At 42.4% G+C, this 15,668-nt stretch overlaps 1 protein-coding gene across 5 annotated transcripts in view; it reads left to right on the top strand.

Moving 5' to 3' along the window:
* Cfap69 (cilia and flagella associated protein 69) overlaps positions 1-15,668 on the top strand; it is a 78,382-nt gene that overhangs the window by 13,570 nt on the left and 49,144 nt on the right. For 2 of the 5 annotated variants that reach the window (XM_057758876.1, XM_057758875.1), the window contains exons 4-5: positions 7,161-7,270; positions 9,935-10,011. The exons of 2 other annotated variants lie outside the window; for them this stretch is intronic. In XM_057758876.1, the coding sequence (XP_057614859.1) occupies positions 7,161-7,270; positions 9,935-10,011 (187 nt within the window). Of the gene's footprint in view, positions 1-7,160; positions 7,271-9,934; positions 10,012-15,668 lie in introns of those variants that run through there. One more of the 5 variants, XM_057758878.1, reaches the window with a different exon arrangement.

The raw sequence follows: 15,668 nt of genomic DNA, 5'->3' as shown, positions 1-15,668 counted from the left end.
ACATAGTAAGTGTGAGTCCAGCCTGGGCTAAATGACAACCTGTTTCAAAACAGAAACAAAAGTCAGCTTTCACTTTTTCATCTGCCATAGACTGGTAACATAGCTCCAGATCAAATTCGGCTGTGGGTAGAATTGGACTGACTCTTGCTGACAGTTGTCTGATTTGGTCTAAAGAAGATGTCCATCTAAGAACAACTTGTTCCAGGTCAAAACATTGTAGAACTTTCTCTAAATGTTTTCTTTATGTAGCCTTGTTTTATGAGGATCTGTAAGTGCAATCTGAGAGCTTTTGCGTATTAAGTACTACCTATTGGTAGCCAAGAAAGCGTACTAGCAAGTGATTTCTCCCTGGTTAATTTGACACCTCAGTATTCTGAAACCTCCATCATTGTTTTTCCTTATGATTAGACAGCTGGTTGCAAGTGGCTCTGTTTCTGAACACCTTTACTAGGCTGGCTTTAGATGTTGTAAGACTGTATGGAGTTAAATTAGGGAAATAGCACTTCCCTAGGAAATTGTTATGAGACTTCCTGGGGAGATGGGAGCAAATATCTATTCACCTAGCTATCACTGATAACAGACCAGAGAAACAATCCTACCTAGTCTAGCTTGGTGAGCCAGTGAGTCTGTTGTGGCTAGTTGCTGAAGTATACACACACCATTTCTTAACGGGAGTATAGGTGACTCAGTGGCAGCTGCAGCGCCCACCCCACTTGAGCGATGACTCAGAAACGCTTCACACTCAAGCTTCCTGCATTGCCCGTTGGCAGCGTGCCAGCTCCAGAGTCCCCTTTCCCAGCAGCTGTGGGTCTCTACAACCCTGGAGAGAGGGACTTTAGGACTCTTGTAAGTTTCCACTTCCTAAACCTTGTGAGTTTTGTTTACTTCCTAAGCCTTAGGACCTTCAGTCCTTTTTTTCAGGAGGGAATGCTTCAATTAGAAGGAAATTTCTATACAGCCCTGCACCCCTTCATCCAGCTCTTCCGTTCTTTCTGCCTTCCCTTCAGCATTTCCCTTGAGTCTTGGAGGGGCTGATGTAGACCTTGGATTGGTTTCCTCCATCTGTGACTGAGTATTGAGCAAGATGCCTGAGCAGCAGTCGTCTTGGAAGTTGTTTTATGAGCCTCTCATAAAACACCCATCACAGAAGAGGCCCAGGCTGATAGTAGAAGCAGTCTACAGGTATCAACAGAAGTGTTTAGAAGGTGCTTACCAAGCAGATTCCATCTGTGTAACAAGGCAGTGGTAGCTGCATCCCCACTGAGACCATGACCTCTCCAGTCATGAGCTTTCCATTTGGCTCTCAGTTCCAGATGTGGATCTTTTATGAAGTAGGCCTTCAAGATGAACAGACACTGACTGCATCTGAAACAGTTGTGCCCTGGTTGCATTAGTGGGTTGGTACTGTGTAGTTGCAGTGTATAGCTAGGGAGGGCCATTGACAACTGTTCTCCTTCTACAGCCTGCTAATGCCTCTGGCACTATAAACCCAGCGAGCAGGGAGAAAGTTTCCAGTCCAGGCACAGCTCAATTTCTTCATGTCCTGTGACCAAAGCATGTGGTATCGACACCATGTAGGGACCTACGGCATAATTCTGGCACGCAACCAGTAGCAGTGGTAATGGCCTTTATGGTTTGGGTGACTTTGGGAAGACTCCTTGGCCAGTAACGCACAGGGAAGTAGCTCACCCCATCATTAGATTTTCATCCGGCAATCTTACGGCTTTGGGGAATAACTAAATGTTACATCATCTGTAGCTGCACAGAAGTGGAAAGGGGAAGAGAATCAGATCATCATGGCTAATAGTTCTCATACAGCCCAGGAGTTTCTTTATTAACGCATTTACCACCTATTCTTCTCTCCCGAAAACTATTGTTCTGCCTGCTACCCAGCCCTGTCTACATCAGATTTGAGGAATGGGTCTTCCTAGCTATGAGGGACATATTATAATATTTAATAAATGGTATGAGGCGTGGTTTCCACATGGACGAAATGTGATACTGACAAACAGGGAACTCTGAACAAAAGTTCCTTCAAATCTGCAAGACTGATGGATTAGACCTTCAATGGCCCTGAAGCGGTCTGAACATTATAGGTCCAGAGTCTAATTGCAGTTTATGTTGGGTTCTCTTTAGCTCCCTAAATAGCCATTCCTTCCCATCTCTGTGTGGACCTAGCATCCTGTGAATAACAGACAAAAACCTTCTGGAAGATATTAGAAAGCTGTGTCTTCCCCCGACTGAAAGGTTGGGTGTCCGCATATGCTATCTGGCCCTAGAGACAATACCGCCCTGCTTGGCTGCAGCACCTACTTAATGCTTTTACTCACGCGTTTGGAAAGTGTTCTTTGTTCCGTTACTATAAACTGCTTCCACACTGGAACATGGAATTTGACACTACATCTGTATTCCCAGGCCATGTTCACTCAGATTTGCTCCAGAATAAACTTGTCTCTTATCCCTGCTGAGGTGAGAGCTGTGCTTTTGCATCAACATTGCATGTTGTGATAACCATGACTCAAAGAGATTTCCGGAAAAAAAGGTTTATTTTGGCTTTCAGTTGTGGAGGGTGAGTTCACAATGGAGGGGGAGCACAGCAATGGGAGGCCAGAGAAGGCCGCTGAGAGAGCACACCTTGAGTCACAGCAGAAAGCAGAGTGCAAGGACTGGAAGTGGGGTGAGGCTGTCAGCCCCCAAAGCCCACCCGCAGTTCTCTAAGGAAGGCTTCCATCCATAACCTTTGCAGACAGTGTCAATAGCTCAGGATCAGGTCTATGGGGAACACTGCTCATTCAAACCACCACACTATGTAACTTTGAGGGACACCAATATTAAATCCATAATATGGGCTAAAGATTAAGAGTATTGCCGGGTATAGTGGCGAATGCCTTTAATCCCAGCACTTGGAAGACAGAGGCAGGTAGATCTATGACTTCAAGGTCAACCTGGTCTACATAGTGAATTCCAGAACAACCAGGGTTACATAGTGAGACTCTGTTTTGAAAACACCAAAAAAGTAAAAAAAAGTAAAAAAAAAAAAAAGAGAGAGAGAAAGAATATTGCTGAGTCTGGTGCCTCATGACTGTAATCCTGGCATTTAGGAAACTGACGGTTACTGTAAATTGGAAATCACTTGTGCTGACTAGTAACTTCTAGGCCAAGTGGATCCACAGACCCTGTCTCAAAAAAAAAAAAAAAAACAGTGTGTGTGTGTTCTGATATGTAAAATTTTTAGACTTAAAATCTACCATATATGTACATAAATATACATAAATATATGTATATTTATTTTTTGAAAATTTTTTTTAATTTTACATACCAATCCCAGTTCCCCCTCCCTCCCCTCCTCCCACTCCCCCGACCTTCCCCCCCCCATCCATTCCTAAGAGGCCTCCTGTGTGAAGTCACATAGGAGCAGTATGCGTTCAGGTCCGCTTCTCCTGCTGCTCAAGCGGGTTCCCCAGGTCTGTAGGCTCCAGGCTGAAACTGTGGCTGCAGCTGCTGATATGCCTCTTCCTCAGGCCAGCCCTGGGTGTAGGTCCGGGCTCAGGGTAGGCAAATGACTTTCCCTCCCAGCACACTGTTTGCGGGAGAGAAGGGCATGCCGTTTAATCTGGAGGCACAATTCTCTGCCTCCTCGAACAAACTTAGACTTTTTTTCCCACCAGTGTAGAATTTTTTCATCCACAGCATGGAACATTTAATGAGGACATTTGTGAAACAATGTCATTTATATATACATTGTCTCGTAACAGAGAAGTATCCAAGTTTTAATTATAAATAATAGTTATTTTTAAATATTATCGGGAACTCTAAAATAGTAATAGACTGATTTGGTTGATGACACCCTTTACAAGACAAATTCTGCCCGCATGGCTGTGCGTCAGTCTTGAGCAGTCTTTTGTGTCCAGGCTGAAGGAGTGCTGTCCTGAGATGAAGAAGGGGGAGCTGCGTGAGGACCGTGGGACGTCCCCTGAGCTTTCCTGACAGCCGAGCTCACATCTGCCAGTACAAGCTTGGTCTCTTGCATCTTGTTTTATCAATTATACCTTCTATGAACTTCTTTCAGACTTTCAAGCCTTCTGGAAGTTTACTAGCATAGAATTTAGCTTCTGTCAATTTTTCCATAGGAACTCTGGCTGGACACAAATCTTGCCACATTTGATTTACAGAAACCGAGGTACACTCGGCGCACCTTTGCCCTTTACCCTTTGTCTGCTTTGCCCTTCTTTCATCTCTTCTAGGTTCCGTTTTGTTTTTCACTTTACATACTTGAGTTGGATGCCAGACCCCATTAGTGTGATGATATAGGTCAGATTCACCAGAATCTTATAATCTCTATAAGAGTATATAATCAATAAGATTATATTCACCATAGGGCTCAGGAAAGTCACATGACGTCCCTCCTAAATCAACCTTTTCAAAACATTAGTTATCAAGCACATGTCTACCTGACCAGGTGAACTAGTCACTGAGTAACACCGCTGAGTGTGAGCTCAATTCCTTCAGTAGTGTCTGTCTCTTTATTATCTTCCAGTTCCTGGTATTCATGGAAACTTGAGCCAGCAATAACCCCAAGTGTCCCTAATAGTGGTACATGAGTCAGCCATCAGGAGCTGGTTTTCCTCGCCTTGCCTCAGATCCTGCTGCTTTTCTTTCTAAGAGGGAAGTCCTATCATTCAGCTTCTCCACAGCCAGGGTGCTCAGGCTGAACTATCCACTGCCGTGTCCCATAGCCTTGAGAACCAGTGACAGGCTCTGCCGCTACTCATTGAAGAGAGTCCCAATTCAAGCAGTTCAGGTGCTGAGGAGCACACGGTTATCATATTCTTCCTACTGGGCCATTATTAGGACTTCTGTCTATATGTTGAGTGATGGGATTTTCCATCTCTTCTAAAGGTCAGATCTGAGGGATGTCTTCTATCATGTCAACCATGTCCACTTCCTCACTGCCCATTCTTAAGACATGTTAAATCCTGGATTCTCCCTTCTTCTCTATTAAAGGTCAGATCCACCATGCCCTTCCTTGTCCATTGGTAAGCCTCCCCCCCCCCCCCCCGCATCTTGGATCTTGGGTTTCTCCTTCATTTCTCTTAACAATCAGACCTGAGGGGTGTCTTACATCACTTCTGCTTTGTTTCTGTCCTTATCACTGTTGGATTCTTCCCACGAGTTCTAAGTTTCTGGACCTCAGGAAAGGCTTTCTAGTACTGCTCTGACTTATGCTCTGTCCCTTCCATCATGGCTTATGGCTCTTGGTTGAATTCGATCATTTCTAGCCGCTTGGCAGGAGTGCTTTAGAAATTATCCACCAAATTGGAGGCTAACATGGAGGGCGATAGTTTCATGTCCCTTCCCATTCTAATTCCTCTTTAAACAAGCACTTTCTTTAAGTAGCTATGTCTGCCTTATTTGCACATGCCATTACATATAGCAGTGGTCATGCCAAGATCAGCACAGCTTGCTAACCGCCTTGTGTCACCTGTGCTACATCACCTGTGCTATGCTCTTGGTGGACTACCATGCAGTGTCTAGTCCGTGGACTGTGTGGACTGCCATGCAGTCTCTAGTCCGTGGACTGTGGTGGACTGCCATGCAGTGTCTAGTCCGTGGACTGTGTGGACTACCATGCAGTGTCTAGTCCGTGGACTGTGGTGGACTGCCATGCAGTCTCTAGTCCGTGGACTGTGGTGGACTGCCATGCAGTCTCTAGTCCGTGGACTGTGTGGACTGCCATGCAGTGTCTAGTCCGTGGACTGTGGTGGACTGCCATGCAGTGTCTAGTCCGTGAACTGTTGTCAGAGCGTCTACTTACTCATGCAGGGGATCCCACTTATCAAGGAGACACATCACTCCTATACTGCATAAAAGAAGATGACCAAATTTGGATTCCCACCCCACCACCCTAAGGTGTTCCATCTGAGACAGCTTAGACTTGGCTGCATGTCCTAGCACACATCTCAAGGAGCACGCAGCCACACTACCACAAGGAAGACACCACCCCTTACCACACGGAGGAAGGTACCATATTGGGACTGTCCTCCACGGACATTGCCTTCAAACTGATGAGCCACAGGTGCGTGTCTCATCACACGTTTCTGGGACCATACAATCTCTCTGTCCCAACTTATCTTCGCTTCTGTCTGTTCCTGTTTGACTTTTCCTGGGGAGACATGAACAGACCTATTTAACTCAGAAAAAGCACTGATGACAAACCAAATAAACAGTTCTGCCCAAGCCTAATTTAGTGACTTTATTGGGGTTACTTGCAGGACCATGGATGACTCAAAGGAAGCTGCCTTACTAAAAAGCACACCCATCACTAATGACAGTGAGAATTCACAAAGCTGCATCCTTACAGCCTGTCTTTACCGCCCCTCATAAATTCCAGCTTGTAAGATTTTTTTTTTAATTTCTAAGGCATAGGAGCCACTTCTTCCTACAGGAGTGAGTGTTTTAATTCAGAGGTGATTGCTACATAACAGAAGTTAACAGAAGTGTTCCCACCCCTGCCTAAGAAGCTCACAGCAAAGCTAGAGAAAATGGGATGCAACCCAGATCCTGAAGTCATAATCACCATGACCTCTCAGATATCAAGCAAAATCAAGGAAATTTAGTTTTGTAGGAATCATGCTTTTTTAAACAGACAAAATAGAATATGTTTTTATCTGAAGATCCAGAAGAGGTACATTTGGCTCTTATGTGAGTTTTAAATAAAATAAAATCCCAACCAATTTAATGCTAATTAGAAAAAATGCATCTGGGAGGACGGTGGTGGCGCACACCTTTAATCCCAGCATTTCGGAGGCAGAGGCAGGTGGATCTCTGTGAGTTCGAGGCCAGTCAGGTCTAAAGAGCGAGTTCCAGGACAAGCTCCAAAGCTTCAAGGAAGCCCTGTCTTGAAACACACACCTGAACAAAATACATTAAAATAAGATTTGAGCTGTATCTTTTTGTGTTTTGAGTTGAAATAAAGGTTACTAAGACAAAAATATTGTTGCTAAAATATAGTTACACTTTTCTCTTTAGACTTGAAAGTAATAATTAAAATAATGCTTACCACATTTAACAAGATAGAATTTCATAAGCTCTCTGGAGGAAAGGCCTATAGACGTGTTTATAAATCTATGATGATTTTATTTCTTAACAAAACATTGAAGCCTCTAAGGGATCTGGCACAGGTGTTTAAAATCCTGGGTCTGTGTGCAGAAAAAATTGAAAAGCAGCCCTGTTTTGTGGAACCTGCATCTGACCTTATAAAACTGTGTGGGTAAGTTGTTTAACTTTACTTTGTACTGCTATATACTATATTATGTTTTATTTTTTATTGCAAAGGTATTGGATATAGAGTGTATCAGTAATATAAAGTTTAGCTGGACAGTGGTGGTGCACACCTTTAATCCTAGCACACAGGAAGCAGAGGCAGGCAGATCTCTGTGAGTTCCAGAACAGTCTGTTCTACAGAGTGAGGTCCAGGACCGCCAGCACTACACAGAGAAACTCTGTCTGGAGAAAAGATTTGTGTGTGTGTGTAATATAGAACTAAAAAACAAAACTTAAACAAGTTGGCGGCAGGATTTGGACAGTTATTATTTCAAATGTTGCAGTCTCAGATTGCTCCAGAAGAGATTATATTGAAGTGTAAAATACTTAAAGTTGTCACTCCTACATGATTGGTAAGCAGATGAAACTAATGGATTGTAGTGTTTTTGAGATCTTTAAATAAATTTAGTGTTACTTAGTTTCAGTTTGATTTTCTTTTTTCTCTTTCTTTGGGAAATTTGACTCTCACAAATATACTTTGTTCTATGTCAGATTTCATTTGATCTTGTAATTTTGAATGAGGGAGAAAAATCTGTTTCATGTCTATATGGGAATATAAACTAAAGATAAGAGTTATAAAATTACCCTGCCTCACCCTCCTCTCCTGCAGTTCCCGCAGCAGCGCTGGAAGCACAAACACATATAGAATGCTTCTTTGCTGCCACACAGTGGCTGCTCTTGACGACTGTTTCAGTGGCCATTTTCTGCTTCCTGAACTGTTAGTAGAAGAAACTTCTTAGTTGGAAATGAGTCATTTTGGTTATTTTGTCTTCTAAAGCTATCTACCAATTTAATATTTTAAATAGAAAAGTGATATTATTAGTAGGACTATGTATATATACAGGGACATTCCAAGTCTTAAATTTAGCAGAAGCCAAATAAAAAATTCTGGAGCAATTTCTGTATTATACTAAAATAATGAAAAATGATTTCCCAAATGCTTACACTTGGCCTTTTAAATAGAGATCGAATAAATAAGGAAATAAGTTTCTTCTAGCACTTTCAAGGCACTAACTATATGTTCTCATGCTGGCATCTGACTGTTTTGTGGACAGCCCTTTCACTGTGGGTGCTTGCAGGTCCTAAAGGACTGGGTTCACAGCGTGGCCTGCAGGGTCACTGCTCTGCAGTGCTGCTCCTTGGTCTGTGCGGTGTCTCAGCCTGCCATGCTGCAGCTCTGCTCACCTCACTCTTCCCTTCCCCTCCCTTTAGGGTTACTCACATCACTAATTTTTTACGTTTCAAGTTTCCACCTATGCTCATCATTTCGCTACACCCAGTCCTCACTTGGTTGTCTTCTCAAGAAAAGTTTGGAGATTAAAAAATTGAAAATACATCAAGTTTTTCCTCTTTGGTCTCTAATATGCTTGTTCATTGCACCAGGAGTATGTCTTATTTTCTGTTTAGCTTTTAAGTTGGACATCCCACACCTCGACTCTTTATCCTATATGAATCTCCTTTGGTAGAAAATGAGAAGATGGGACAAGATATTTAGAGTTTTAGGTTTGAGATCTTTAGCTGTCCATCAGTTGACTAGATAATAAATAATGTTATTTTTTCCTAATTTAATTCTAAAGGAATGAATCCCCATAGAAATTATAGAATTGTCTTTTTGTAGCTTGCCTTGATATACTTTTAAATTCAAATTAACTTGTGTAGTCTAAATCTACATATGATAATTCTCAATGCCTCTTTCCAACTACTGGGTAAATGCTTTTGGAAGACATGAGTTAGGAGTCATTTATATAAATATGTTATATTTCAAATAGCACAGGATATTCAAACAGTTTATATTTTAAGAATTAACTTTCATCTGTCCCTTGAAATTTAGAATAATGACCCACAATTCATAAACTTGATCTTCTGTGATTTATAAATAAGTATTTTCAGATAACTTTGATTATGGTAACTCTGAATTGAAAGTCTCATAGAATCAATATTTTTAAAGTTGAATTCCTTGTTGTTCCCCAAAGCATTCTGTTCTTTTGTAAATACTTCCAATTCAGTTCATAAGGAGGGGCCCTGACCTGCCAGAAGAAACAACCCATTAATCTGGTGCATCCTACTTTACAAACTTCAGGGAAAGACATTAAACATGTTTAAGTTTTAGTTGAATCTTCCTAACTGTGATTATAACTATAATTTGCTATGACTTTGCCCTCAGAAAGCTAATACATAAGTGTTTTATCAACAGGGATGGACGATTACTTTATTCGCTTGTGCCTCTCTTCATTCTTTTTTTGTTTGTTTGTTTTGTTTTTGTTTTTTGAGACGGGGTTATCGGTAGATTTGGAGCCTGTTCAGGAACTAGCTCTTGCTAGAGATCCACCTGCCTCTGTGCCCCCACCCCAGTGCTGGGATTAAAGGTGTGTACCACCACCATCCAGCTTGCCTCTCTTCATTCTTATGGAAGTGGTTTTTTGTTTTGTTTTTCTCTCTGGTTGGTTAGTTAGAAATATAGTTTTCTTTCTGATTGTTGTCCCTGCTTCACACTAAAGAATACAATCGACCAGGAGAGAGTATCACTTTATTCTTTAGAAAATGAATATCCCCCCTTTGTAAGTGATGCGTCCACTGACTAGTAATTCTGACATCTTTGTTCTTATTGAAGCTTGCCATTTTTGAAAAAGAAAGTATCAGATGAAATAACTTATACTGAAGACACTGCTAATTCACTTGCTCTTCTGGGTAAGTTAAGATGTCTTAGATGGGGACTCTAAGATGGCAGGACCAATGTGGGGAAATGGGCTTGTCTGCTTTCACTGTTTCCTTAACCATCTCTCTTTTTTTTTAAAGATTTATTTATTTATTATGTATACAATATTCTGGCTGCATGTGTGCCTATACGCCAGAAGAGGGCACCAGATCTGATTACAGATGGCTGTGAGCCACCACGTGGTTGCTGGGAATTGAACTCAGGACCTCTGGAAGGAAAGTCAGTGCTCTTAACCTCTGAGCCATCTCTCCAGCCCCCATCTCTATTTTTTTTATTTTATTCTTTTTAAATTTAAATCTCTGCCTCCTCCCCGTTTCCCATTTCCCTCCCCCTCCTCCCACACATTGCCTGCTCCCCCCCACTCCCCTCTCCCTCTCCCCACTCCTCTCCCCCCTCCCTCCACTCCATTCCCCCTCCCTCTCGATACTGAAGAGCAGTCCAAATTCCCTGCCCTGCGGGAAGTCCAAGGTCCTCCCACTTCTATCTAGGTCCAGGAAGGTGAGCATCCAAACAGGCTAGTTCATGTATTAGGATCCCACAAAGCCAGTTCATGTATTAGGATCGAAACCCAGTGCCATTGTCCTTGGCTTCTCATCAGCCTTCATTGTCCGCCATGTTCAGAGAGTTCAGTTTCATCCCATGCTTATTCAGTCCCAGTCCAGTTGACCTTGGTGGGCTCCCAATAGATCAGTTCCACTGTCACAGTGGGTGGGTGCACCCTCATGGTCCTGATTTCCTTGCTCATGTTCTCCCTCCTTCTGCTCCTCATTTGGACCTTAAGAGCTCAGTCCGTTGCTCCAAATTGGGTCTCTGTCCATCTTGATCCATCGCCAGATGAAGGTTCTAAGGTGATATGCAAGATATTCATCAGTATAGGATAGGGTCATTTCAGGTTCCCTCTCCTCAGTTGCCCAAGGTACCAGCTGGGGACATCTCCCTGGACACTTGTGAGCCCCTCTAGAGTCAAGTCTCTTGCCAACCCTAAGATGGCTCCCTTAATTAGGATATATATTTCTCTGCTCCCGTATCCACCCTTCCTATATCCCAACCATCCCATTCCCCCAAGCTCCCCTCATCCTCCCCTTCTCACGTTTCTCACCCCATTTCCCCTTAGCCCCATGCCACCTCACCCAAAAGTTCCCATTTTTGCCCGGCAATCTTGTCTACTTCCCCTATCCAGGCGAAGGACTATACGTTTTTCTTTGGGTTCACCTTCTTATTTAGCTTCTCTAGGATCACAAATTATATGCTCAATGTCCTTTGTTTATGGCTAGAAACCAACTATGAGTGAGTACATCCCATGTTCCTCTTTTTGGGTCTGGGATACCTCACTCAGGATAGTGTTTTCTATTTCCATCCATTTGCATGCAAAATTCATGATGTCGTTGTTTTTTACCGCTGAGTAGTACTCTAATATGTATATATTCCACACTGTCTTCATCCATTCTTCCATTGAAGGGCATCTAGGTGGTTTCCAGGTTCTGGCTATTACAAACAATGCTGCTATGAACATAGTTAAACAAATGCTTTTGTCATATGATAGGGCTTCTCTTGTGTATATTCCCAAGAGTGGTATTACTGGATCTTGGGGTAGGTTGATCCCAAATTTCCTGAGAAATCGCCACACTGATTTCCAAAGTGGTTGCACAAGTTTGCATTCCCACCAGCAATGGATGAGTGTGCCCCTTACTCCACAACCTCTCCAGCAAAGGCTATCATTGGTGTTTTTGATTTTAGCCATTCTGATAGGTGTAAGATGGTATCTCAAAGTTGTTTTAATTTGCATTTCCGTTATCGCTAAGGAGGTTGAGCATGACCTTAAGTGTCTTTTGACCATTTGAATTTCTTCTGTTGAGAATTCTCTGTTCAGTTCAGTGCCCCATTTTTTAATTGGGTTAATTAGCATTTTAAAGTCTAGTTTCTTGAGTTCTTTATATATTTTGGAAATCAGACCTTTGTCTGTTGCAGGGTTGGTGAAGATCTTCTCTCAGTCAGTGGGTTGCCTTTTTGTCTTAGTGACAGTGTCCTTTGCTTTACAGAAGCTTTTCAGTTTCAGGAGGTCCCATTTATTCAATGTTGTCCTTAATGTTTGTGCTGCTGGGGATATACATAGGAAGTGATCTCCTGTGCCCATATGTTGTAGAGTACTTCCCACTTTTTCTTCTATCAGGTTCAGTGTGTTCAGACTGATATTGAGATCTTTAATCCATTTGGACTTGAGTTTTGTGCATGGCGATAGATATGGATCTATTTTCATTCTTCTACAGGTTGACAACCAGTTCTGCCAGCACCATTTGTTGAAGATGCTTTCTTTCTTCCATTGAATACTTTTAGTTCCTTTATCAAAAATCAGGTGTTCATGTTTGTGGGTTAAAATCAGGGTCTTCTACTCGATTCCATTGATCAACTTCTCTGTTTTTATGCCAATACCAAGCTGTTTTCATTACTGAAGCTCTGTAATAGAGTTTGAAGTCAGGGATGGTAATGCCTCCAGAAGTTCCTTTATTGTATAAGATTGTTTTGGCTGTCCTGGGTTTTTTGTTTTTCCATATAAAGTTGATTAATGTCCTCTCAAGATCTGTGAAGAATTTTGATGGGATTTTAATGGGGATTGCATTGAATCTATAAATTGCCCTTGGTAGAATTGCCATTTTTACTATGTTGATCCTCCCAATCCAAGAGCAAGAGAGATCCTTCCATTTTCTGGTATCCTCCTCAATTTGTTTCTTCAAAGACTTAAAGTTCTTGTCAAATAGATCCTTCACTTCCTTGGTTAGAGTTACCCCAAGATATTTTATGCTGTTTGTGGCTATCGTGAAGGGTGATGCTTCTCTGATTTCCCTCTCAGCTTCCTTATCCTTTGTGTATAGGAGGGCAACTGATTTTTTGGAATTGATCTTGTATCCTGCCACGCTACTAAAGGTGTTTATCAGCTGTAAGAGTTCTTTGCTGGAGTTTTTGGGGTCGCTTATGTATACTATCATATCATCTGCAAATAATGAAAGTTTAACTTCTTCCTTTCCAATTTGAATCCCTTTGATCCCCTTATGTTGTCTTATTGCTATCGCTAGAACTTCAAGCACTATATTGAAGAGGTATGGAGAGAGTGGACAGCCTTGTCGTGTTCCTGATTTTAGTGGGATGGCTTTGAGTTTCTCTCCATTTAATTTGATGTTAGTTGTCGGCTTGCTATAAATAGCTTTTATTATAGTTAGGTACGACCCTTGTATCCCTAATCTCTCTAAGACCTTTATCATGAAGGGATGTTGAATTTTGTCAAATGCTTTTTCAGCATCTAATGAAATGATCATATGGTTGTTTTCTTTCAGTTTATTTATATGATGGATTACATTGATAGATTTACGTATGTTGAACCAGCCCTGCATCCCTGGAATGAAGCCTACTTGATCATAATGGTTAATTTTTCTAATGTGTTCTTCTTAACCATCTCTTCCACCCAAGGCTCTTCCCTTATTTTATAGTTGAGAGTTATTAGGGTGTGCGCAATGATGATTCTGGAACTATTTTCTCCTGAGGTGTTTGAGGCAGGCTTTTACTTCCATATTTGATTTGATGTATAGTTTAGTGATGGGTTTGTTGACCTTTTTTTCTTAGTTCTTTGAGAGGTTCATGCGACATATTTTGATACCTCACCCAACTCTTCCTAGATCTAACCCCCCAATTTTGTAGTGTACTTTTGCCTATCCAGACCATTTTGTGAGTGTGTGTTCTTTCACTGGAACGTGTCTTCTTCGAGAAGTCAGTCTGCCCCTCCACCAGCAGTGATCACTGGCCAGTGCTCCACCCCGTGTTTGTGCTCTCTCACCCACTGGCCAGTGCTCCACCCCGTGTTTGTGCTCCCTCACCCACTGGCCAGTGCTCCACCCCGTCTTTGTGCTCCCTCACCCACTGGCCAGTGCCCCACCCCGTGTTTGTGCTCCCTCACCCACTGGCCAGTGCTCCACCCCGTCTTTGTGCTCCCTTACCCACTGGCCAGTGCTCCACCCCATCTTTGTGCTCCCTCACCCACTGGCCAGTGCTCCACCCCGTCTTTGTGCTCCCTCACCCACTGGCCAGTGCTCCACCCCATCTTTGTGCTCCCTCACCCACTGGCTAGTGCTCCACCCCGTCTTTGTGCTCCCTCACCCACTGGCCAGTGCTCCACCCCGTCTTTGTGCTCCCTCAGGCTCTGCCACTCCTGCTGGAGGTGAACTGAACTTTCCAGTAGGCCCAAATTAAAGCCCCGTCTTGATGGAATTCTTTACTCTTTTATCCTCAGAGAATCGAGCTCTCCAGTTTACTCCTCAAGCTGATCCTGCTGACTCTAGTTGTCCTTAGGCAACCAGACAGCATAGGTCAGATGACAAAGGTCATTGCAGAGTCCCGCAGATTATCTTCAGATTCTCCTAGGGAACATTCTCTCTTAGTCTTACATGTATTACATCCTAACCATAGTTTCCCTGAGACTCACCTCCCTCTGCCTCCCCTCCGAAATGAGCAGAGAACATTCTTGTTGGACTTCAAAGGAATGAATACAACCTAGCTTGGATTATTGAATTAGCTAAATCAGACTCAGTAATAGTATAGATGCCACTGAAAAGAAACCCTGTGTCCTTCATCCGCACTAGAAATCTTGAACATACAATTATTGCCTTTGAGTCAAAGAATGCCCCCAAATTCCTCTATTTCAGTCTGCCAGCAAATTGAGAACAAAGCTAACAGGAATTTTAAGGAAAGAACACACTGTGAAAGACAAGTTTCTGACTCTCGTTAGAAAAAATGCTAGCCTATTTGTTGTCAACAGTGACTATCACATGTGGCACTTACCAGTGTGCTAAGCATTATTCTCAGCCTTGTCTCATGTGAAATCAATCTTCCCAGCATTCTTAGATGGTAACTTATGCCTGGTTTACAGATATAAAAATCAAAGCTCTAGTTCACACGTGGAGTGTGTAGCAGAGCTGGAATTTACTCTTGGATATCTGGCTTCAGTACCTATATTATTAGTATCTTCTCTTCTTTCTGGAAAGAAGAGGCTGACATGATTGAGATGTCAAATATGTAAGGATAGAATCAAAGTATTATGTGGACATGTATGTACATATGCACATATGATCACAGACTATCCTGAACTATATCCCTTCATTTCACACAACAGTAGAACATATGTAAGACAGTGGTCCTGACCGGATGGTGATGGCGCACGCCTTTAATCCCAGCACTCGGGAGGCAGAAGCAGGCGGATCTCTGTGAGTTCGAGGCCAGCCTGGTCTACAAGAGCTAGTTCTAGGACAGGCTTCAAAGCTACAAAGAAACCTTGTTTCGGAAAACCAAAAAAAGAAAAAGAAAAAAAAGATGATGGTCTTATAAATCTATCATTGAGCCAAAAAATTATATCACCTATTGATGGCATAACTTTCCATAGAGCAACTCATTATCACATTTTTGTGGTGATTGATGGTGGTAGAAGCAATGCTCCTTTGCCAGTTATATGAAAATACGTGAAAACACAGCGGCACAGTTGTATGCAATGCATAACACTTGATAAGTGACACGTGACTGTCCCTGCATTGTGGATTTACTGTATTGTAGCATTTGGATAAATAAATGTATTTCCACTTACCATTTT

This window comes from Chionomys nivalis, chromosome 26, assembly GCF_950005125.1.
Source record: "Chionomys nivalis chromosome 26, mChiNiv1.1, whole genome shotgun sequence".
In the NCBI taxonomy this organism is placed as follows: domain Eukaryota; kingdom Metazoa; phylum Chordata; class Mammalia; order Rodentia; family Cricetidae; genus Chionomys; species Chionomys nivalis.
Note: the sequence above shows the minus strand (reverse complement) of the source record. Positions and strands in the feature narration are given on the sequence as shown.